Raw genomic sequence first — 23351 nt, 5'->3', positions numbered from 1 at the left:
GAGCTATCCTAACAAAACAGAGAAACCTTGGAACATCTCATGGAGATATACTTTAGGATCTGATGTAAATAGATATACACACACACACTTTCAGATACTATATATATATATATATATATGAGATCCTAACATATATTTCTATAAGAACAAAATGTATATATGTAGCTTTTATTACACTTGGAGATATTACCAATTGCAAGGAGGAAATCCCAGCGTATCTTCAAGAGAAAACTATAATATCTGCATTACCCAAGGAATTATATTAGGATCTGTGACAGTGTCTACAGCATTAACGTATATGGATCATGATCCTGCTCTCACTGAACTGAATGCCCAAACTCACACTGGCTCATTGGAAGCAAGAGCAGGCGCAAGATGATAGCAGTGTTTGATAGAAGAGTGTCTACTCATTGACGGTACACATACAGGGTGAGACTGGTTAGTTTAGAGACTGCTAAAGTGTACAAATGCAATAGCCCCAATCAGCTCTGAGCCCAGTAAAATTAGATGGGAGACACTTTAATAATCCTTTAAAAAAAACCAGACATTCACATGGAAAAACTTTAAGGGAATGCATAACTAACGTGATAATGCTCTTTATGCTGTTCAGCTGCTGGTTGCACTTATACAGTCATTTTAAATGTTGTTCTACAGTTATGCAAATGAACTACCAGCCGTTTAACTGCACATAGGGCTTTTTCACCTAAATTGTGCATTTCCTTAAAGTTATTTATGGGAAGATTTTCTAAGTTAATGTCTATTTTGGCCCTGATCCTCTAAAGCCCTTTACAGCACTCTGGTAGTGTAAAGGGGCCTTAAAGTAGGTATCAACCCTTTATGCTGCCAGAGAGGCTTTAGTGTAAATGAGAACCAGGCCCATCATGAGAAATAATTCCTGCCCTGAAGATGTTACAGCATAACGAACAACAGGTGGGAGGGAAAACACAGGAGAGAAAGGTAAACAGATCTTCCTAAGTTCACACAGCAGACCAGTGGCAAAGTCAGCGATAGAGCCCATGTCTCCTGATTCCTATTCCGATGCCCTACCCTCTGGGCCAGGCTGCCACTCTGAAGACAATGCCTTCAGGAATTTGTCCTTCAAGTCTCTCTCTACAGCTGTAAATTGTAGGTCAGGTGTATTGGTGTCAGGCCAGCATAGATAATATAGAATAGAACTAACTGTATGTAAAAATGTCACCAGTTGATGCAATTGTCCTTTTCTTAGTAATCCAGGAAACAATCAGTGAACATTGTCTTTGTGCTTTTCTCAGTAACATAGACACAGTCGGCTTTAGTTTTAAACAAATATTAAAAGCATTCATTTTAAAATGAATTATCTTCTCTTAATGGATAGGAGAGAGCCAGGATGTGTCTGATCTATTTGGTAAATCAGCTGGCCAACATGGAGCACTCGTTTCACCATATTCTTCTGCTGGAGATTAAGAACATCACCGACACCTTCTCAAATATTCTGGGCAACCAGAGCAGAGATATCTACCGTATGAGTAACAGTTTCACTGCCATAGCCAAGCTTCTTATCAGACAACTGGAAAATGACACCACATTAGGAAGCAGGTAAAACCAGTTTCTGTATTAATCTTATATCTGGATAAGTGGAGACATTTGTCACGGTGTGAGGAGTGGCAGGAGTATACAATTATGCTAAATGTACTCAATTAGTAATGAGCTAACATACAAGTACCTGCAGGGAACTTCAGTAAAATCAGTATATCAAATGTCTTCTACCGTCACTGTAGGCTGCTGTCTCTAAACTGACTATCAATCAATTTAATATCAAAAACTCTTAGTGAAAGCAAAAAAAAATATTTTACATAATTTGATCCATCCAGCAATTTTTTTAAATGGCCCAGTGACTAGCTCTGCACAGTTGTTGGACTGTTTTACATGATTTGATATGTCCAGCTGTTAAAACAAAAAACAATAAACCAGCTAAACATCTTCTGTTCAGTTGTTGCTCACAGACTGAGAGCAGTGCTCCCCATTTTGTGTACTTTGATGAAAGGGACACTAGGAAGGATTTAAAGCACAAAACATGACCTACAGTACTGTCCCTCACCTTTCCATCATAGAGAAATCAAATCAGAAACAACTATTGCTAGTTTTTTCTAGGCAATAGCAGTAACTCCATTCCCAGAGCTCGGCTGAAATCAGTCAGGGAGGCTGATATGCGCCATCTTAGCTTCACTGGTGCGGGGGTGGGGCGACTCCATAACCCTTCCCTCATTCCTCCTCACCCTTTCTTAGGGAGAGTAGCTAAGAAGATCACCTGATTAATAAATACATCTCTATTGCTGTTAGCCCTTGTCTCAAAGCCCTTGATTCAGAGAGCGTGTGACCCCTGCACCATATGAAGAGCTGATGTAAAGAGCGCCACAAAGGAAGATATTTGCAGTGGACACCAACAAGTTTGATCTGTCCTACAAAGCACAGAAACTATGCTACATATTCATGAATGCCTTCTATTGGCACCTTAGCTAGTAACTCTTCACTTCTGTACAAACATAGAGTTCTCTCATAACATCTCCCATCTTATCACGGCAACTAATGGACAATATGAGGCCTTGCAGGGCTAGTCACAATCTAGCTCCAAAGTGTGTCTCTTTCACCAACAGAAGTTGGTCCAGTAAAAGATATTGGCTCCCTATGACCTTTTGGAGTGCAATCCACACCGGAGAGGGGCTGTGTAACCCCTACCCTAAACCTTGAGTGCCTTACAATGCCTTGCTGCTGTAGCTCCCACCTGGGCTGCTCACAAACAGCCTTCCATCACACTCTGAGTGTCTGTGTATAGCTGTAGCTTGCCAGCATGCTCTAGTCCAGGGGTGGGCAAACTTTTTGGGGCGAGGGCCACATCTGGGTGAGGAAATTGTATGCAGGGCCGGGGCAGGGCGGGTGGAGTGCGGGATGTGGAGGAAGGGGCTCAGGACAAGGGATTGGGGCAGAGAAGGGGTGCAGAGTGTAAGAGGGGGCTCAGGGAAGGGGATTGGGGTACAGGAGGGGTACAGAGTGCAGGATGGGGCTCAGGGCAGGGAGTTGGGGTGCACAGGGTGTAGGGTGCAGCAGGGAGCTCAGGGCAGGTGGTTGGAATGCACAGGAGTGCAGAAAGGGGCTCAGGGCAGGGAGTTGGGTGCAGGAGGGGTGCAAGGTACAGGCAGAGGGCTTAGGGCAGGAAGTTGGGGGGCGGGGGCAGGAGGGGTTTGAGCTCCAGCCTGGTGCCACTTACCTAAAGTGGCTCCGGGGTGGCAGTGGCGCACACCAGGGCCAGGGCAGGCTCCCTGCATGCCTGCCCTGTCCCCACGCCACTCCAGGAAGTGCTGCGGCCCCTGGGGGGGGGGGGGCGGGCAGAGGGCTCTGCGTGCGCACATGGAGCCCTTTGCCTCCCGGCCCGGGGGCTGTTTCTGAGAGCAGCGCCGGGCCCGCAGCACCACCAGGGGTAATCCCACGGGCCATAGTTTGCCCATCCCTGCTCTAGTCACACTCTGGCTTCTACCAACCTCAGTTACCACATGCAGGGTAACCCCAACCCACTCCCAGACACAGATTTTCCCTCCAGAAATGTGTATTCTGTATTACACTGTCCAACCCTCTCCTGGACAGTTCAGATAACAAAGGTCCATTGCCCCCGTAAGGGAATAATTTACAACAATTTGCCATCTTAAATGGAGTTACTCACACAGTTCACAACACTGGATTAATTTTGATTACGGAACAAAAAAAGGTTTATTTAATTACAAAGAAATAGGTTTTAAGTGAGTACAAGTATTAAGGCATTAAAGTCAGAAATGGTTATAAGAAAAATAAAGATAAATTCCTCCTACTCTAAAACTTTACAAACTAAGCTTGGTTTAAGGTAAAATTCTTACCATATGCTTCCAACAGCATTACTGACCAATCTTCTGGTCAGGTTCCCTCCCAAAGTTAAAGAACTGGATTTTTTTTGTCTTCTTGGGTTTAAACGGAACAAACATAGCTACAATAACACTACAAAAGCACTAGGGGGCAGACCTGACTGCTGGGAGGTTTCAAGCCTCCAGAACATGGGGGGAGCTGCCCAGCAGGTTCTGAAGTCTGTGCTCTGGGTCCCCTCAACTTCATGTGCAATCCTCAAACCTGCTCATCACCTCTCTTGATTTTAAGGGATCTCACTCCTGACATCTAGGGGTGAAATCCTACCTCCACTGAAATCAATGGGGGGTTTGCCAATGACTTCAGTGGAGCCAGGATTTCACCCCTAAATCCTAAGTCTGTTCTTTGAGTCCCCCAAACCTAGAACACAGTAATGAATAACCATTAGTGCTCTGTTTCTTCATGACCTGCTGGCTGGAATCCTCCAGGGACAGGGCAGGGTGAATGTGGCACAGACTCTTTAAATCGAGCCAGTCTCCGAAGCCAGTTGGCCTTATTTTCACTATGCTCTGGTTCTGGGGGCTCAGAGAACAGCCTTTGAAGCCAGCTGACTTTGGAGAACTGGAGCAGGGCCTATGAAGCCTGCTGGTTAGCTATGGAGAAGTTGCTTATAGCTTCTTATTGATCTACTGGAGTTGGGGAACCCGGAACACTGTGAAGAGGGACAGTGCAATCCCAGGTAAACTGGGGCCAGAGGCACAGACATGGCACAGAGCTCTGTGTCTTAGCCCTGCCCTCATTCAAAGAGGTGGTGGCAGGGAGCTCTCTTGTCTCCAAACAGACTGAGAGACTGGTGTGGGGCAACCTCGTCGTCCCCCCCCCACACACACACCAGGAGTGGCAACAAAAGTTCATTCTTTTCCTTAAAGAGATGGTGGTGGCAACAAGGGGTTCTTCTAGTATTTACCCCAGCAGTTTAGCTATATTTGCTTGGGTTTGGGGGCCCCTTGACTTCCTGCCCCACAGAGCCCTCTGCTTGCATGGTGTTGTCAGGTTACCCCAGAGTAGAGGGTCTTAGAATAAATATCCCATTGAGATGCATGGGGCAGTTCCCACCTCTTAGAGCAATTGTTTCAGACTGAGGCAGACATCACTGTATTTGTGACACTTGCGTTACATTTTCAAGTTGTCCTTAGTAATCATGAAGACTACATTTTAAAAAAAAATAAAGAAAGCTAAGTGTCTGATGTAATCACATGACTCCAGGAGCTGAGGGTCTAGGTGCAAATCTTAAGTGCCTATGCCTTAATCTGGCCCTGCCAGAGAATGTAACCAAGCTTCATTTAACTAAAAGTTCAGGTTAAAAGTGAGGTGGTATGTTTTATCAACTGAGTTTAGTCCAAAAGATAACCAGAAAAGCCTACAGGAACAGTTACTGAAATTGCCTCTTTCCCCACAAGTTAGTATTTGCCAAATGGACAAAATAAATAGGGAGAAAGTATTTTCAAATAAGTTTCACTAACCCTCCACCACCAGCACTACCAACCTCTTTCTAATGCACCTCGTAACAAAGTACTTTGAGAGTTCCAATATTTGTCCCACAGTGGATAGTTCAAATGATATTTAGTGTAGTTTACAGCGAAGATACACTAGTTGCTATTTTTACTGAGAGCTGTATAAATACCATTATTTGGTATGTGACAGGTCAAGAGGACAGAAAGGGAAACTACTTCTATGATAAAATTCAACACAGATGTCATCAAGCTCATAAATGTGAGGAATGGCCTTGGAGGCATGATAATGAGTGGAAGCCAAAATGTTGGGGTCATTCAAGAGACAATTAATTGACATTCTGGAGAGAGCTAAATAGTAAAAAAGAGAGGACCCCTGTGGAACTGAATCATTTTTAAGGAAAGCTGTGAGAAATGTATACAACTCACCTGGTGAGAAAATGCTTGGTCAAAAAATAGATCTGAGGCCCAGATTTGTAAAGGTATTTAGGGGTTGCTGCTGTGCTCAGTGTTGCAATGCCTAACTGATTGAGGATCCTAAAACTCATTTTCAAAAGTGATTTAGTCACTTAGGAGCCTAAATCTCATTGACATTGATGGGATGTAGGCTCCTAAGTGCCTAAATCGCTTTTGAAAATGAGTTTTAGGATCCTCGGGCATTGCAGTGCTGAGTTTAGCAACACCTAAACACCTTTAAAAGTCTTGGTGCTCGCTCTTGTAAAAAGTTTATTAAAGCCACTAGAGAATATAACTAGAAATAGAAAGTAAGTCCATGTGAGGTAACATGCACATGTTGGAAACTAGTCCAAGAGTAACTAAAGGGGAATGATAATGCCAGTTGTCATTTTTATTATGGGAATTATAATGAAGCAGTAGAAGGAGGGGAGGCTTCACAAACAGTCTGATAGCAGAGTTTAATAATTATTGATCTAGACCATGCTTGTTCACTTGATATGTTAGTAATAACAGGAAGGCTCAAAGGTATTCCACTCACTGAAATGTTATGATATCCCTACTCTACTCTACTCTATTCTATCCCATGTCTGGTACAACTGGTTGAAAAGCAGGAGACATTTTTCATTAAAATTTCAATGAAATATTTTCCAATCTTTTCCCACAAAATTCTAAATTGAAAGAACTCCCTTTGCTGAGGAGAAGAAACCCCTGTGGAGAGCATGCAAGAGAGAGCGAGAGAGAGACATATATTGCTTTTCTAATATTTGCTTGTGTATGTGTGTTTGACCCTCACCGGAGCATATAAACAATTGAAAAAAGAAAGTTTTAACATTTCAAAAGTGACCATTTGCACTCAGGGCCAAACACTATGTTACACCAATGCAAATCCAGGGCAAATCACGAAGTTGCCATAGGGCTGCAGTGGAGTTGCTGAGGATTTAATCCTTTTCAATTTAGGGCAGAATTTGGCCTTCAGTCCACAACGTAGAGAATAAATAACAATAAAGGAATAGGATAATAATAAATGAAGAAATAAAAGGATAATAAACAATCAGGCTGCACTGTGTAAATGCTCAGCAAGGGCCTCATTTTAGAATAAAAGAACTTCTGTTTCTGAAAGTATGTAAACAACTAGCTCCTTGACTGCATGCACACTCAGTCACAATTAGCAGTCCCAGGGATTGGTCCACTTTCCATTGAAGTCCTCTTGACTTCACTGGGCTGTGGATCAGGCCGTAAACATTGCCATATGCACCTGGAGTTCTTTGTGCTATGCCTTACACAATTGTAGATGTCAAATTGGAGGCTGAGTTGACACCCCTTTAAAAACATAGCTGTAAGAGATCATAGAATAAAACAAAGATCTTAATCGAATGCAGAACTTTAAAAATCTTACGTTATTCCCTGGTTTTATATTTCAGAGGCTTAGCCAAGGACAACATCAGATAGATGAGGGGCAAGAAGAAACGTAGACCAAAAATTAGGAACGGAGTTAAAGTACTTTACACAGTATAACTCCACTGACTTCACTGGATTTACCATTGATTTGTACTAGTGTAAGTGAGATCAGAATCAGGCCCTGAACATGGAAATATACCCAGTAGCTCCAGAGCTACTGTAACTACTTAATTGCAGAAAGTTTTTCTTAAACAAGAGTAACAATTCAGCGTATTTGTGCTGTGAAAGAAAAATAGATTTTTCATCTGTGTGCGTGAACAATAACCCATTCCTTTTGGAATTGTATGTTTCCATGAGGAAAAACTGATTTCTTCTAAGTAATTGTGGTCTTGAAATCATTTGACATGGAGAATTTTACATGCATTTGATGGAGAGTATCATTAAAATCATGTGATGGTCTATTAGCATTGCCACCTACTATCACAAAGAGTCAAGTCATTCCCCCCAGAGATAACTTTTAAAAGTGAACGTAGAATGTTAATGTCTGCTGATCCAACTTAGAAGTCTGTCATGCTCAATTTTAAAAAAAAAATACAGGATCTAATGAAGCTTCCCAACCACCATTCCTGGGAACAACAAAGTAAGCATGCAAGCCAGACTGCTCTTTGTTGTTTATTTTTATATCGTGGCTGGATGAAATTATTTCTTCTTTTAATAGGAGAAGCAAAGTCTGGCATATGGTGTCATTTACAATTCACATGCCTTTCATTTTCTCTTCTGTTTATGCATCTTTAAAGCAACTTTTGTTATGGTGTAAAGGATTGTAGCTGTTTTTAAGAAATTCATCTGATGATATGGGACTGTAGGGTGACATTGCTATCAGCTTTGGAAACAATATGGGTCACGAAGTTTGACTGGATACAGCTCATGTTCTAGTGACAATAAAGTTTGATTCTAGTAATTCTCCCTTAGCAAGACATGCAGGAGCACTTACAGCAGGGCATCTCCATTGCTCACAGCTTGTTCAGAATTATTTGAGGAATCATTAACAGATTATGCCTGCCCAGTTACAGAATGTCTTTACATTAGCCATGCTAAGGTGGAGTGATAGTAAGATGACACTGTCTTTTTGAAGCTTTTAAGGCTGTAGAACCTGACTTTATTCAATATCCTTGAGCATTGCTCTGATACTTACCTATGCTGGGGAGGTAGAGAGGGAGAGCTCAGTGGTTTGAGCATTGGCCTGCTAAACCCAGGGTTGTGAGTTCAATCCTTGAGGGGGCCATTTGGGGATTTAGTTGGGGATTGGTCCTGCTTTGAGCAGGGGGTTGGACTAGATGATCTCCTCAGGTCCTTTCCAACCCCAATGTTCTATGGCTTACATACAACCTGTCTTTTAGAGATTCTACCTCTGCTTGGTGAGCCTTGGTAGTAGAACCTGATCCTCCCATGTAACTGCAGCAGGAGCAGAGGTAGGCCAGCATGGTATGCTTTTGAAAATCCCACCCTTCCTGTGTTTTTAGAAAGGTATTTGGATTGTGCTGCATCACTTTCTCAGCACCTGGTTGAGGAGGGTGTATACAAATAAAAATATTATTCTTATGATCATCTGGTGACCTGTATAATATTTTGATACCTCACCATACAGAGTTGAAAAGTAATTCAGTAATAAAGAATATGGTGCCACCAAAATCTTTCTGCAAACATGTTCTGTATACTTCCTTGGATATTTCTACATTTCTTTTCTTCTGAAAACAGGCTGGGCCAAATTCAGCTCTGGGGTAAGTAGGGCCAACTCCAGCAGTGTCAGTAATGTAGTCAATAATTTTGCCAAGATTTTACACAATTGCTAATTTTGTTGTTGTTTGACTGGAGGAGCCAGAAAAACAGCCCGCCTGTCTTCCAGCCATGCACAGTATGTAGGCTCAGTGAAGTATTTCATGTTGGTTACATCTTTCCTGCTTGTTAAGAATAGCTTCATGTCAAAAGGTGACATTGTTACTGCAGTGAGCCTGGGCTTACAGAAGAGAGATAATGAAGCCTGCCCCCCAAGGATATCCCAAGAGATGAGTATTTTGTTTTGTCCATTAAGACTGGTACCAGCTATCCTGAAAGTCCCAGGAGCCTGGTATTGGCAGGCTAGTTGAGTTTGAGCCAGGCTATTGATTTGTGGACTACTGAGTTATAATGAACCATGTTTTGAACAAAGTCACTGTTGGTTTACATCTGACAAATAGAACCAAATGTTTCCCTGAAAGAAACACTATGATAACATTTCCTTTGAGAGCATGATCCAGTGTCCATTCAAGCCAATGGAAAGACTCTCATTGAGTTCAGTGGGCTTTGGATTATGTCCCAAGTGGGGAGAGGTGAAAACAAACCAAACTCCGTTTACTCAGAGTCTGCTTTTATTTCAGAATTCTGTAGAGCCTTGTTAGTTCACATTCCTCTAATCCACAAACCTGATTGCTCCATCAAATACTCCACTCCAAAATCCCAATGTACAGGGGATTTGCTATATATAATTTTATTAGCACATAGTTGACATGGTAATGGGCATACCATTGATACATATATTAGAGAGATAACAGTAGGTGAGATTAAGTCTTCTCCTACATCTCTGCAAAGATTTGATAGCCAAATTTCTAGTGAGGTTCCTTATTGCTAAGACTTCATTACTTTTACAAAATGGTCTCCAGAACATTTATTACTATATCAGGAGCTATTGCCTACATTAAAAAACTAAACTGCCTATATCAAAACAAATGAAAAATTACATTTTGTGATTGTTTCCTTGGTTGCTTCTGTTAAATATGTTTGTTTTCATAAGCAATAATTTGCAATATTTGGAAATTCTCAATAGGCCTTCCAGTCATGAATGTGAATTAGCAAGATTCTGCTATATTTGGCAACATTGCATTTTAACTCTCATCTGTGACATTCCATAAACCTAGTTGTTTTGCATTTAATAGTTTATCCACTTGGACACTCATTTAAAAAAAAAGAGGTCATAAAAAATTCAAATTATGATATAACGTTTAAATGTGTGAATAGAGTTAAAAATTCTGACACGCCACTCTTTAACCCTGTGGTAAGGTTCTGATTGTTATTAAGAAATCTATAAATATTACACATAAGAAGCTAAAGTATGGCATAGGTATGTTTTGACCCTGTAAAATGTGGTAACTCATCCCTCTGTGAATTATGGTGCATACTGCCCCCGTGATTTTGTTGTCTCGATAATTTTGTGAACCTGTTGGCAGCCTCACACTAAAAGAGAAGACGGGAAACTTGGTTATAACAAAATAACAGCAAAGGCACATACCGACTGTTCACATGATACATCTAATAGTATTCCAGAATAGTAGTAAGCGATAAAGAGTCCTGTGGCACCTTATAGACTAACAGACATGTAGCGGAGTGGTTATCCGTTCCTGCCCGGTGGGGCTTTAAAACAGCCCTGGGAAGGGGCTTTTGGCTGGGCTGATTGGGAAAGTGGCTGCAGCTGGGGGCTACACCCCAAACTGAGGGGCAGGGCCTTATAAAAGGCAGGGAAGCCAGGAGCCCAGACAGTCTCTCTCTGTGGTTAGAGAGAGATGGGCCTGGCTGCTTAGAAGCAGAGCAAGAGTACCTGGGTGAAGCAGGGCTGGGAAGGCTAAGGAGCTGGGGAGCTCTGGCCAGGAAAACCCCAGGCTGCAGCCTAGCGGTAGGCCAGAAGGTACTGTGAGGGGGTTGCAAGGGACAACCCAGGAGTAGGCAAAGCAGCAGGTCCAAACCCCCTTGGCCTGTGATGAGTGGGCCGATGCTGCAGTCTGCCCCAGGGTGTGGGGCTAGACCATGACTGTCAGTGGCCACTACTGAGGCAAAGTGGGGATAGTAGAGTGGGGGTTCCCCTGGGAGGGGGAGACCCAGGTATAGTTAAAGGGGCACCGGGTCCAGGGAGGGACACGGGGCCGAGAGTAAAGCAGGTGGATCACCAGCCTGCAGAGGGCGCTCCGGACTGGAAAAAGAGCTAGATTTGGAAAGCAACCAGCATTTACAAGACATATTGGAGCATAAGCTTTCATGGGTGAATACCCACCTTGTTGGATGCATCAGAATAGTAGTGATATCCGTATCTTTGAAGAGGGAAGACATAGTAATGGTTTAGCTGTAGCACTCTGTTCATTAAGGGTGAAATTCACCCCCTGCACTCAGAACTGTTCAGGGGAGACACTCATCCTCATACCCTCTCTCTCTAGGACTGCTATGATCTCCCTTTCCCCCTGCCCCTCAGGCTTTGGGGAGAAAAACTGCAGAGATGAGCCAGCCACAGACTCCAGCTAGTAGGAACAGGAGTGGTCAAGGAAGGGAGCACTGGGTATTCAGAGAACTTCCTATGGTGTTGACTGAACTTGCTTCATCCTGTGCTGATGCGCTGTTTGCTCCAACTCACCCCCTTCCCTCACGGTCTTTTGACCTCTGCTTCACTGCACACCAGTCTGATTTTACCCTCTTCTCCCCTGCCCTGTCCCTTTCACCTCCCTTTCCTTCCCTTTTCAGCTTATCCCCACCTAAGAGTGAACACACACACACCCAATGGAACTAACATACCACTTGCTGCCATCACACAGTTCACTTTGCTCGTGTGGTCTACCCTTTTCCCCACCCTATGTCTGTCTGGTCTATTAAGATTGTAACCTCTTCAGGCCAAGGACCATCTACTACTCTGGGTTTGTACAATGGTCTCCCATTCTTGGTTGGCCCTTAGGCACTGCTGTAGTAAACATAATTAATAATAATAAATTCAGTTCCCTCACTGCGCATTAAAACAAAGCTCAAAATGTTCAAACTACAGTGGCTGTAGGTATGCACCTAATTCCATATTTTGGCTTTTGTAAAAAGTGTCCCGATATTCAGGGGTTCTGTGTACCCTCGACTCTTATCGCAGGCAATGAGAGCTGCGGGTGTACAGTAACTTTGAAGATCAGGCTTCAAATCTTCAGATCTTCAGATCAATCTTCAGTATGGATCTAAGTGCCTAGCACTGAGGTTTGAAAATTTTGGTCTAAGAAATCAGACTTTAGGCAAATATCCCCTGTTTGGATGAATGAAATCCTTCCCCACAGTGGTGGCCCATCCATATAGGCGAACTAGGGGGTCACTGAGGGTGCTTGGTTAGATGAGGCACCAAATTTGAGGAAAAAAATCAAATTTAAAAAAAAAATGAAAAAGATGAAAAAAACCCACAAATAAAATAATGAAGATGTCATTATTTCAATTCCCGTGTGTGTACAGAGGGAATATGCATTATAATTCATTTCTCTACATTTCTGATAATTTATTAATATGTCAACTCTTTTATTTACTGCAAAAATAAATAATATTTTAGCAAATTTTCTTTCCAATTTGCGACGTAGGGTCAAGATGACCCACTCCACCATTTTGATAAGCAATAACTCAGCCACAATTAAACACATCCACCAGCGGCAAGAGCTGCAATGCCAGTGACACCTAACTCGAATATACATCAAGGTGCATATCCGGAAATTCATGTTGAGCAGAGATATCGCATGTATCAACATGTCAAACAGTCATTTTAACACATGTTGCAGGTAGATGGTTAAGAATCAAGCGAATACTGTGGAAAATTGTGTTTCTTGGTGCCAAAGAATAAAGAATTACATCTTTCAGCATTATAAATCCCAAATATGAGTATCTTTAAGCGTTATTAAACCTTAGCATTATTATTGGGCTGTATAATTATGAACTTTTCTTTGTTATAACTGGTTCATATGTAATAAATAAGGTCCATAAAAGAAAAGTAACAGTGGTAATGCTTAATAGACTACAAAAGTGATGATGTCACACTCCAAGTGGGTAACCGTGAGGAAGGGGATTACTTTCCAAACAACCGGTGTCGGGTTATAACATGGAAAAAGGTCATTTTGTTTCCATGTAAATGCTGTAACTAACTGTTTTAATAGGTAAGTGAGTGTGTGTTACTAATCATTGAGCCTTTCAGCAGTGAAAATATGTGTTGGAATGGCTGCAGTATGGTTTAAATCGCCAGCCATGTGGTGGGTGTGTCAGCCATCCTTAATGCTATAATGCTTGCAGTCAGGAGCACAGTTAGTACATAACAATATTCAAATGTCCCATGGCAGAAAGAGGATAAAGAAAACCCTCAGGAGCTGAGTATCATCAACAAAAGGCTGAGAAGGAAAAGGACCAAGCAAAACAGCAGGGATCCTTCCTGAAATATCTTCTCTTTAAATGAAAAATTATACACTCCAGGTAATGGAAACTCTTTAAAATTTGTTGAATGCTTCGCTTTGTTTGATCCAGTCATGAAGGAGCATCTATGTAAAATAACTGATCATGAAACAGAGGTTCATTACTTAGGAAAAAATATGCAGAATGAACTGATCCAAATCCTAGCAAATGCCATTAAAAAGAAAATTGTAGAAGCTGCCCATTCTGAAAAATACTTTTCAATAATACTGGACTGTACACCAGATGTGAGTCATGTTGAACAAATGATGATCATTCTTTTTGTGGATATGGAAAAGTCTGCATATGAAGATAATGTTGAAGTGCTCATAAAGGAACATTTTTTGGGTTTCGTACCACTGAAGGAGATGACTGGAGCATTTATGACTGAAACTATTCTACAAGAGCTTGAAACAATGTCATTATCTATTGAAAACGTACATGGCCAAGGCTATTATAATTGGAGTAATATGAAGGGTAAAGACAATGGTATGCAAAGGAGAATGTTGGAAATCAATCCTAGGGCCTTTCGTGTTCCTTGCAGTTCGCATTCTGTGAATTTGGTTGTCAATGATGCTGCTAGATGCTGTTTGGAGGCAAGCAGTTTCTTTGACCTGGTGCAACATGTTTACGTGTTTTTCTCAGGCTTAACACACCGTTGGGAGATTCTGACTCGCCATGTGAATTCTCTAACTGTGAAACCACTTAGACAAGATGGGAGAGTCACACTGATGCTTTGAAGCCTCTTTACTATGAACTTGTAAACATTTATGATGCCCTAATTGAAATTTCTGATGATACTTCCTTTACTGGATCATCTGGCAATACGGCATGTTCAGATGCAGAAGCTCTTGCAAATGGCCTTTCCAAATTCAAATTTGTGATTTCACTCATTTTGTGGTATAATATCCTTTTTGAGATTAACCTCACTAGTAAGCAGCTTCAGGAAAAGAACTTGAACATACATTCTGCTATTCAAAAACTGCAGCAAACTAAAATTAATCTGGAGGAATTCAGAACTGATGAAGGGTTTGAAAGAATACTGGTAGATTCTCTCAAGCTTGCTGAAGAAATAAATTTTCTGACAGAATTTGAACTAGAGGCAGTTCGCATTTGGCAAAAGAAACAGCAGTTTTCGTATGAAGGACCAGACACACCATTCAGAACCCAAAACGAAGATTCAAAGTGAATTTCTACTTCGCAGTCCTTGATACTGCTAGTCACTCAGTTGACGAAAGATTTCAACAGATTCAGCAGCTAGAGTCAACATTGGCTTTCTATATGATATCCACAGCTTGCAAAAGAAAACAGCAAAACAGATAAGAGAATTTTGTATAAAACTGGAGTCGGCATTGACTCATGAAAATTCAAAAGACATTGATGCTACAGATTAGTGTAGTGAGCTTCAGGCTTTTTCAAGACGACTTAAGAAACATTCCACTCCTGAAGAAATATTGAAGTTTGTTTGTGAAAATAAACTCAGTTTTCCAAATATTTTTATAGCTATATGCGTTCTTTTAACTTTGCCAGTTTCCGTAGCTAGTGGGGAATGCTGCTTCTCAAAGTTAAAATTGATGAAAACGGTGACAGGGTCAGGCCAGATGGGTACAAGAGAGTAGTCGAAGGTAGATACATTAGCTCCAGGTTAGGCAGGTCCCTTTTCCCTGGGTAAGATAACAGGGACTATTCCAGAACACTCAAGAACTTTCTAGAACTAACTAAGGCAGGCAGGGTAATTAGGATACCTGTAGCCAATTGGGAAGTTACTAGAATTAATTAAGGCTAATCAGGACACCTGGTATAAAAAGGCTCTCACTCCAGTTAGTGAGGTGTTTGTAAGGAGCTGGGAGTGAGAGGACGTGCTGCCGGAGGACTGAGGAGTACAAGCATTAACAGACATCAGGAGGAAGGTGCTGTGGTGAGAACAAAGAAGGTGTTGGGAGGAGGCCATGGGGAAGTAGCCCAGGGAATTGTAGCCGTTGTGTAGCTGTTCCAGAAGGCACTCTAGACAGCTGCAGTCCACAGGGCCCTGGGCTGGAACCCGGGGTAGAGGGTGGGCCCGGGTTCCCTCCAAAACCTCCCAACTCCTGATCCAACACAGGAAGATCTCTGAGGCTAGCAAAATCCGCCAATAAGCGCAGGATCCACCAAGGTAGAGGAGGAACTTTATCACAAAACATATCTGCGTTCGACAGTGGTGCAAGAGAGACTTGTTGGACTTGCCACAATGTCCATAGAGTATGAAATAGCTGGAAAACTGGATCTAAAAGAACTAGTGACTGAATTTTCAAAACTTAAAGGAAGAAAAGTCATGTTTTAAGAGTACAGAGTGTTTTGTAAATACAGGTTAAAGTTCATTGAAGAGTTCTCTTATTTCTTTCTATGTTGGATGTGGTGGGAATGGCAATTAAAGCAGGATAGCATAATGAATGATTTTGGATTTGTAGTAATAAAAATTATAATTAACATTTTTAATGCATTTTTATTTGAAATCGGACTGAAATATCAGCTAGCTGTTGTGTACAAATCTATTCTGAAAATTTCGTGCCTCTATTTTATCTGATCTCAGAAACTTTGGTTGGACAGCCTGACAAACCGAATAATTAAGCCTCTGTTTTAAAAAAAAAATGCTTAAAAGACATTAAAAGGAAAAAAGGAGCAAAATGTTTCCCAGTTTACCAAAAACCTCAGGCTAGATCTGCCCCTGGGGTTGGGGACGGGGGCGGGGCTGATTGCATGCTTCACGTAGGGCGCCAGTTGCTGGCAGCTTCTCTAGGGCCGCCCCTGCTTCCCCACAGCTGCTGGAAGGGCTGCAGAGCTGCAGTGTCACCTGTCCACTGCTGCTACGCTAGCCTATGAGCTGGAATAACAGCTGCAGCTCCTCTGTGACCCCGGCTGGTAGGGAGTTAGAAAGCAGGGCCGCCCAGGGAAGGGGGGGGGGCAAGTAGGGCAACTTGCCCCGAGCCCCGCAGAGGCCCCGTGAGCTCTGGCCCGGCGGAAGTCCAGGTCTTCAGCTGGCATTTCAGCGGCGGGGGGGCCTTTCGGTGCTGCTGAAGACGCGGAGCGACTGAAGGGCCCCCCCGCTGCCGAAGACCTGGACCACCGCCGGGTGAGTACAAGCGCCGCAGCTCCCCCGCTTTGCCTCAGGCCCCCTGAATCCTCTAGGTGGCCCTGTTAGAAAGTGGATCCATTTAGGATTGGATCTCATGACCTGCTTTCAATGGGCTCCCTCCATGCCAGGGTAATTGGGCAGGTGCAGATTATTCTACTTGTAGCTACCCCCATGTAACTCCACTGAAATCAACTGAAGACAGAATTCATCAATAATGATATGACAGTGTCATCATTGGGACAATCATTTTCATCAGTGCTGTGAAATCAATGAGGTTCATGGGTATGTTTGAGGGCAGAATTAGGTTCTATGTTTTTAAGAGTGATAACTTCATGCTAACTGGTGCTTTAAATCCAAATTTATTATTGCACAAAGTTTATTCAACTCTGTGCTGAAATTTTTTATGACGATGTAAATTTCTAACCATTTTGTTGTATTAAATAGAAACTCGAGCTGCATGGACTTCTAAATAAGCCCATTTTAAGTATTCTGGGATTTCTTTTGCTGAACATGAGTCAGATTACTTAAAATTTTCTCTAAACCAGTTTCTTCCCAAGTGCTGAGTTTTGAAATATGTTTTTCTTACTCAGAGTACAATTATTCAGGAGAAAGTACATGTGCAATTTTGTAAAACCACAAATATTCACAGGCTCCACTGTGAGCTCTACTCTTGGTTTATAAGTATGCTGTAATAAATGGTTGTTTAGTAGCTTTGTAGGACTGGCCTAAATTCAACTGAAAAACATTTCCCTGAGGGGTTTGCTGGCGGGAATGTGGTTGAGGCCATATCAAGAGGAAGCGTGGTTTTTACCTTTGCAGATATATTGCATGCTATTTCTGATCCAGTGTTGTCATAGATATTTAATGTTTCTAATCCTTTTGACATAGATATTGAGTGAAAGCTGTTTCCAAAAATGATTAATCAAAGTTCTAAGAAATTCACTACTGACACACAATTATTTTACCAGATTCAGTATGTGGTTCAAAGTAAGAGATACACTGTCAGTGTCATCTTTGGCAAAGCATGCCCGTGTTAAACCCCTGTTGTTTTTTTTCTTCAGGACAGAAAATGATGTTGAAACAGAATCTCCTGCACAGTTGGATGATTTAAAATCTGTTATGAATGAAAATGAAGAGGATGAAAAGCTTCAAGTTAAAATACAAGCTTTTGAGGAAAAAATAAATATTGACAACAATACTCCTGGCTCTGTGCGTAGATATAGTTTAGGCCAGGTTTCTAAAGAAGAAAGGAAGGATATGAGATTTAACAGGTATGATTCTGTAAAATGCATGAGTGGCTTTCATGCATATCAGTCTTGCAATAAATCTTTATCCAAACATTAAGGGAATAGTACAATTATAGTATACCCGTGGGCACCATGAGTCTAATTCTAACCAGATCTCTTGTCAGGGTGTCTCAGAGCTGGATAAGATCTTTCTAAATTATGTATTTAACCTGCCCTAACATGACAAGAGAGAAGGAAGAGGAACATGTTTGTTTACAGAACACTCTAGAACAGTGGTTCTCCACCAGGAGTATGCGTATCCCTGAGGGTACGCAGAGGTATTCCAGGGAGTACATCAACTCATCCAGATATTTGTCTAGTTTTACAAAAGGCTACATGAAAAACACTAGCAAAGTCAGTACAAACTAAAATTTCATACAGACAATGACTTGTTTATACTGCTCTATATACTATATCAGTGTTTCTCAATCTGGGGGGTTGCAATTTATTTTATAATTATATGGTAAAAATGAGAAAGTCAGCAATTTTTCAGTACTAGTGTGCTGTGACACTTTTGTATTTTTATGTCTGATTTTTAAGCAAGTGAGGTGAAAATTGGGGTACGCAAGACAAATCCACTTCTTGAAAGGGGTACAGTAGTCTGGAAAGGTTGAGAACTACTGATCTAGAAATGAAGATTCAAAGAACTCTTCTGGATACTAATAATAGCAACTCTAACATTAGTTTAGGTAATATATTTGTATCAATATTTTGGGTCAGATTATGCCCTCAGTTACTCTGGATTGATACTTTGTGTCAAGTTAAACTTGATTCTGCCTAGACCCGTTATGTGTTGGGACCAGGGCCAGCCCAAAGGACTTGCAACTAGGATGTACCCCTAGGACATGCAGGCCTCACCAATTCTAGTGGGATGCTTACTGCTCATGCTGCAGTGTTGCATGGGTGGAGCATGACCCGTTTCATACTGACTTAGCGTTCTGTGGTGATAACTTGAGTCTTTGGGCAATTTGGACCTCTCCTCTGCTGGGGCTGTCATAGGTTCCACCCTCCTCCTGTTTAACAAGGAACCTATGTCCCCTTTTCTCCTAATTCTCTCCAGAGACACATTCACCAGTTGTGTACGCATTTCCTGTTCCCCAGCTCCCCTTTGAGGATTAAAGTTTCCCGTGTTGTGAAAGGAGTGGTGGGAAAGGATGCTCATTGAGGGCTTGATTCTCCATTGTCTTCCACCTTTGCTCTCATATACAACTGTTCAAAGTGAGTGTAAAATGCTGCCAAATCAGAATTCTTCACTCACATCAGTAGAAGCATTTTATACCTCATTTACTCTAGTGCAAATGATTACACAAGAGAGTGGAGAACCGCTTCCTGAATGTTGGGGCTTGTGGCGAAGGTGGCCCAGCTGAAGGACTTTGGAGAGAACTCGATTTGCTTGAACTGCTGCTGGATGGTATTATTTTATAATGTGATTGATAGACTGGATACTGAGTTGTTATAGTGATGAGTGATAGCTATACTGGTGCATTCTCTAGTATGCATATGTTGTGCTATATAGATATTGTTGTCTGACTTCTTTTGCTTACTACAGTTGTGGTTTGATTTGCGTTCTGAGTACCTGTTTGTGAAATACAGGTTTATTAAAAGCTGTTTGTATTTGCCAACCAACAGGATATTTAGGCCCAAATTCTGCTCTGAGTTGCACCAAAGCAGCTGCACAGATGTAACTCAGAGCAGAATTTGGCCAGAAATCTTGTTATCTGATTCTTCAGTATGGTGTAGCCTATCTTACCTCTATCACAAACCATTTATCTTTCCCTTTATTTGCATTGCAGGTCCAAAAGTCTAGCTTTGCATGCAATCCGTACAAAGGGGATGAATTCAGATAATGGACAAGACATGGACAATGGAGATATAGCAGCTGGCATCTCTTTCACAGAAATTTATCTTAGCCAAGAAAATGACAAATTGCCTATTAGTCCAGACACTGAAGAATCGCAGCTGGAAAATTCTTCAGTTTCACACCCAAGTATCAAATGTACAGAATCAGAAAATTTGCCAGGATCTGTTAAAGAAAACTGCCATGAAGGAAGTACAGAGACAATAAAAAATCCTGTGGAATATCAGGATAAGCTCTACTTGCACTTAAAGGAAAATCTTAGTAAAGTGAAAGCATATGTCATGGAGATTGGGAAGAAAATTCCTAGCCCAGATCAGTGTATTATTGAAGGTAAGAGCTCTGAACCTTTCAAATTATGGGAATCTTAAAGGAATAGTTTAAAACAAGAACAAAACCCTTCAGTACTCATGCAAACTGTTAAGTAAGATTCTCTAAGCATGAGCTCTTATGTTGGATGAAACACGTTTTTACACAATGACGTTGTTATAAACTACAGCATTTTGAACCCTCTTTCATAGGTTTTGTCCTTTCCTTCAGCGATATTGTGCATCCTTCAGAGGCCCCAAGCTGGCAGTCCTCGCACACCCAAAACTCCCTTTGAAGTTAATGCAATATTGTGCAAAGAATGCTGGATTGGGCTCAGTGTCAGTGTTTGATTCTCTTCTTACATCAGGATAAATAGAGTTACATTAGGGTAGGTCAGAAAAGAATCAGATCCAGAATCTCAAATAAAGGTGTTCTGTTCTGCTATGCTCTGATTCAAAGACCACTAGAAGTCAGTGGAAAGACTCCCAATGGGATTTGAATTGGGCCCCTATTTACCATTGCCTCAGAACTCTATAATGATTCTCAGTTTCATCATGCAGAGTCAGTGGATAGTGCTGGGAGCCTCCCCTACCCCCCGAGACCTCTTTCTACTTGGCTTCCCAAACACTCAGTTCAACTCCACATTTTATCATTCGGGTATTTTTTTGTCATACAGCAAAGCAACAGTGAGTGGACCAGAGAACTAGATAAATTCATGGAAGATAGGTCCATCAATGACTATTAGTCAAGATGGGCAGGGATGGTGTCCTTAGCTGGGAATGGGCGACAGAGGGTGGGTCACTTGATTACCTGTCCTGTTCATTACTTCTGAAGCACCTGGCATTGCCACTGTCGGAAGACAGGATACTGGGCTAGATGAACCTTTGGTGTGACTCAGTATGACCGTTCTTATGTTCTTATGACTCAAATGCAGGGGTGAATGCAGGATACATCACAGAACCAAAGTTACACAGCAATCCTCTTCCTTTATATACGTTTATACAGATCATTGCATTTACTATACATTGCATCACACATTTTGGGATTGACTTGGTTACTTTGTAGGGACCAATCCCTGTACTGCATGTTCTGTCCACACACTTTCCATGCATGACTTACTCTTTTGCTCATCTTTGGATTCTGGACTTGTCCATTATTAACTTGTTCTTTGTAAATGGTTCCCTGGATGTTCCCTCCCCTTATCTTAGCTAGTTCAGACATTCTGTCACTCAGCTTACTAACCCATTTGCCTATCTTAGTTAGCACGGACACTGTGTTTTTAGCCTGCTCATCATTTACCTCCCTAAGCCTGTCTTCCAAGAAGTGAGGCCTTCCCTATGTCCAATTATTCATGTCAAGCCAGGTCTACAGATAATTGTTTTCAAGCACTTGATAGCCAATAATGAAATGGGGCCTGATCCTGTGAGGCCCCTGTGGAGGTGCTCACTACCTTGCAGGATTGATCTCAGTGCATTACTCCTTTTCAAATTAAAATTCTTAAAGGCCAGATTGTGAATAGAGCTGAGTGAACAATTGATTTTTTTTTCAGTTCAGTGGCCAAACTGGAGGGGGGAGTGGGGGAAAACCCTAACAAACAATTCATTTCAGACCCAAACTGATTTTTTTTCTTCGCTTTTTCATGCTGGAAAAAGCCAACCTTTTATTCAGGCTGAATGAAATGTTTCAAATGTCATGTAGAAACAACTGTATCTAAACAAAACATCAACAGGACTCATTTTGAAAATCTTTAAAGACTTAAAAAAAAATCAGTTTTTGTTTGTTTGTTTGCCAAAACTATTAGCTGAATTAAGTTCAAATTCACTGAATTTTCAGTGCCTGAAAAATATTGGGTTTTTTTTTAATCTTTTTTTTTTTTTGCATGAGTTTACAAATGTCACCCAGCTCTAATTGTGAACATCTTACTCCCATTGCTGAGCAACTCATGTGAGTAGTCCCACTTACTTCAGTAGGTGTATTGATCACCAGTGGGAGTAAGGCGTTCATAGTCAGGCTAAATAACTGTAGAAAATAGCTGAATGACTCAGTTCAATCAATAAATCTGATAAGAAAGCTTTCATTTCTGATCACTTAAAATATCATTCCATAGTAAGACATAAAGCAGGTCTCAGTCATTGGCATTTGTGCTCCAGATGTCTTTCTTTATTCTGTGGCCAAGGAGTTGAAAAGCAGCATTGACCTGTGAACGACACTTTTTGCCAAGTTTGTTTTTTTGCAGAAATTTGAGAAAAATACTCCAAAGTCCAGCTTTGCTGTTAGAAACACTTCTCATTGTCAAAGTTATTCGTATGTCTTACTGTTTCAGTAAATGACAAAGGGCGTTTGAGAGTGAACAATCTGACTTGTGAGTTTGCCTAATGAATTAAATGTGAGTCTATGTCTTCTTTTAATATAGTGAATATTTTTAAACATTTTGTTCAGTTTCCTTTTAGTGCCATACTAATTAAAAGCCCTAATATAGTGATGTTTTAAGCAAGTCATTATTTCCCAATTCATTCAGACTATTGTAATTTCCTGGGAAATCATCAACTAAAGTTCTTGAAGAAACATGATGAGTACGGACATACTTGTTGAGTAAGATAGATGACTTATGTGACTCATTCGAAATACATTCACAGAAACTCACTCCTGCTCATTACACAGGGGACAACTTAATATTTCAGATATTCCATAAACTGCTCAGTCCAAAATCTGGCAGTTATTTGACCTATATTATTTCTGTATGTCATAACAGGAGATCATTCAAATTTATACATGCTTTACTCTCTATAAAGCTATTTTTGCATGATCAGATTTTTAAAAAAACAAATCTTTGGTTGATTTTGTGTCAGTTAAGCAGGAATTTGTTGAATTTGGGGGTGTGTGTTAAATATGCAAAATAGGAAAGAAGCAATGAGGAGGATAGGAGGATGTTGTAACAAAGCAGTACAATTTACCAATAATGGAGAGTACAAGAAGTTCCCCAAAAATAACACTTGATTTAGGTCATGTCCTTTCCTGGGCTTTTTAAATATAACCTTTAATGTATATTATACACACAAATTAACAAAGAACAGTATTAGATGTAATACTATGGACTTGTAATACTACAAGTAGATTATGGGCTGGATTCTGTCACCCTTACTCAAGGGGAATTAGAAATAAGGCATACATTTTTAACAATGAAGGTAATTAACTATTGAAATAAACTACTAAGGGCAGTGGTGGATTCTCCATTCCTTGATGTCTTCAAATCAAGAGAGGATGCCTTTATGGAAGATAAGCTTTAGCCAAACACAAGTTATTGG

At 41.2% G+C, this 23351-nt stretch overlaps 1 protein-coding gene across 6 annotated transcripts in view; it reads left to right on the top strand.

Annotated features, from left to right (window-relative positions):
• The window catches only part of VEPH1 (ventricular zone expressed PH domain containing 1), a 189783-nt gene that overhangs the window by 98232 nt on the left and 68200 nt on the right, over positions 1-23351 (top strand). For all 6 annotated transcript variants that reach the window (XM_045029716.1, XM_045029712.1, XM_045029713.1 and 3 more), the window contains 3 exons: positions 1355-1575; positions 17658-17867; positions 19676-20070. In XM_045029716.1, coding sequence (XP_044885651.1) covers positions 1355-1575; positions 17658-17867; positions 19676-20070 — 826 coding nt within the window. The remainder of the gene's footprint in view (positions 1-1354; positions 1576-17657; positions 17868-19675; positions 20071-23351) is intronic.

The sequence above is a fragment of the Mauremys mutica genome, chromosome 9 (genome assembly GCF_020497125.1).
Source record: "Mauremys mutica isolate MM-2020 ecotype Southern chromosome 9, ASM2049712v1, whole genome shotgun sequence".
Lineage (NCBI taxonomy): Eukaryota > Metazoa > Chordata > Testudines > Geoemydidae > Mauremys > Mauremys mutica.
The sequence above is the reverse complement of the archived record's forward strand: the minus strand, read 5'-3'. Positions and strand labels throughout refer to the sequence as shown.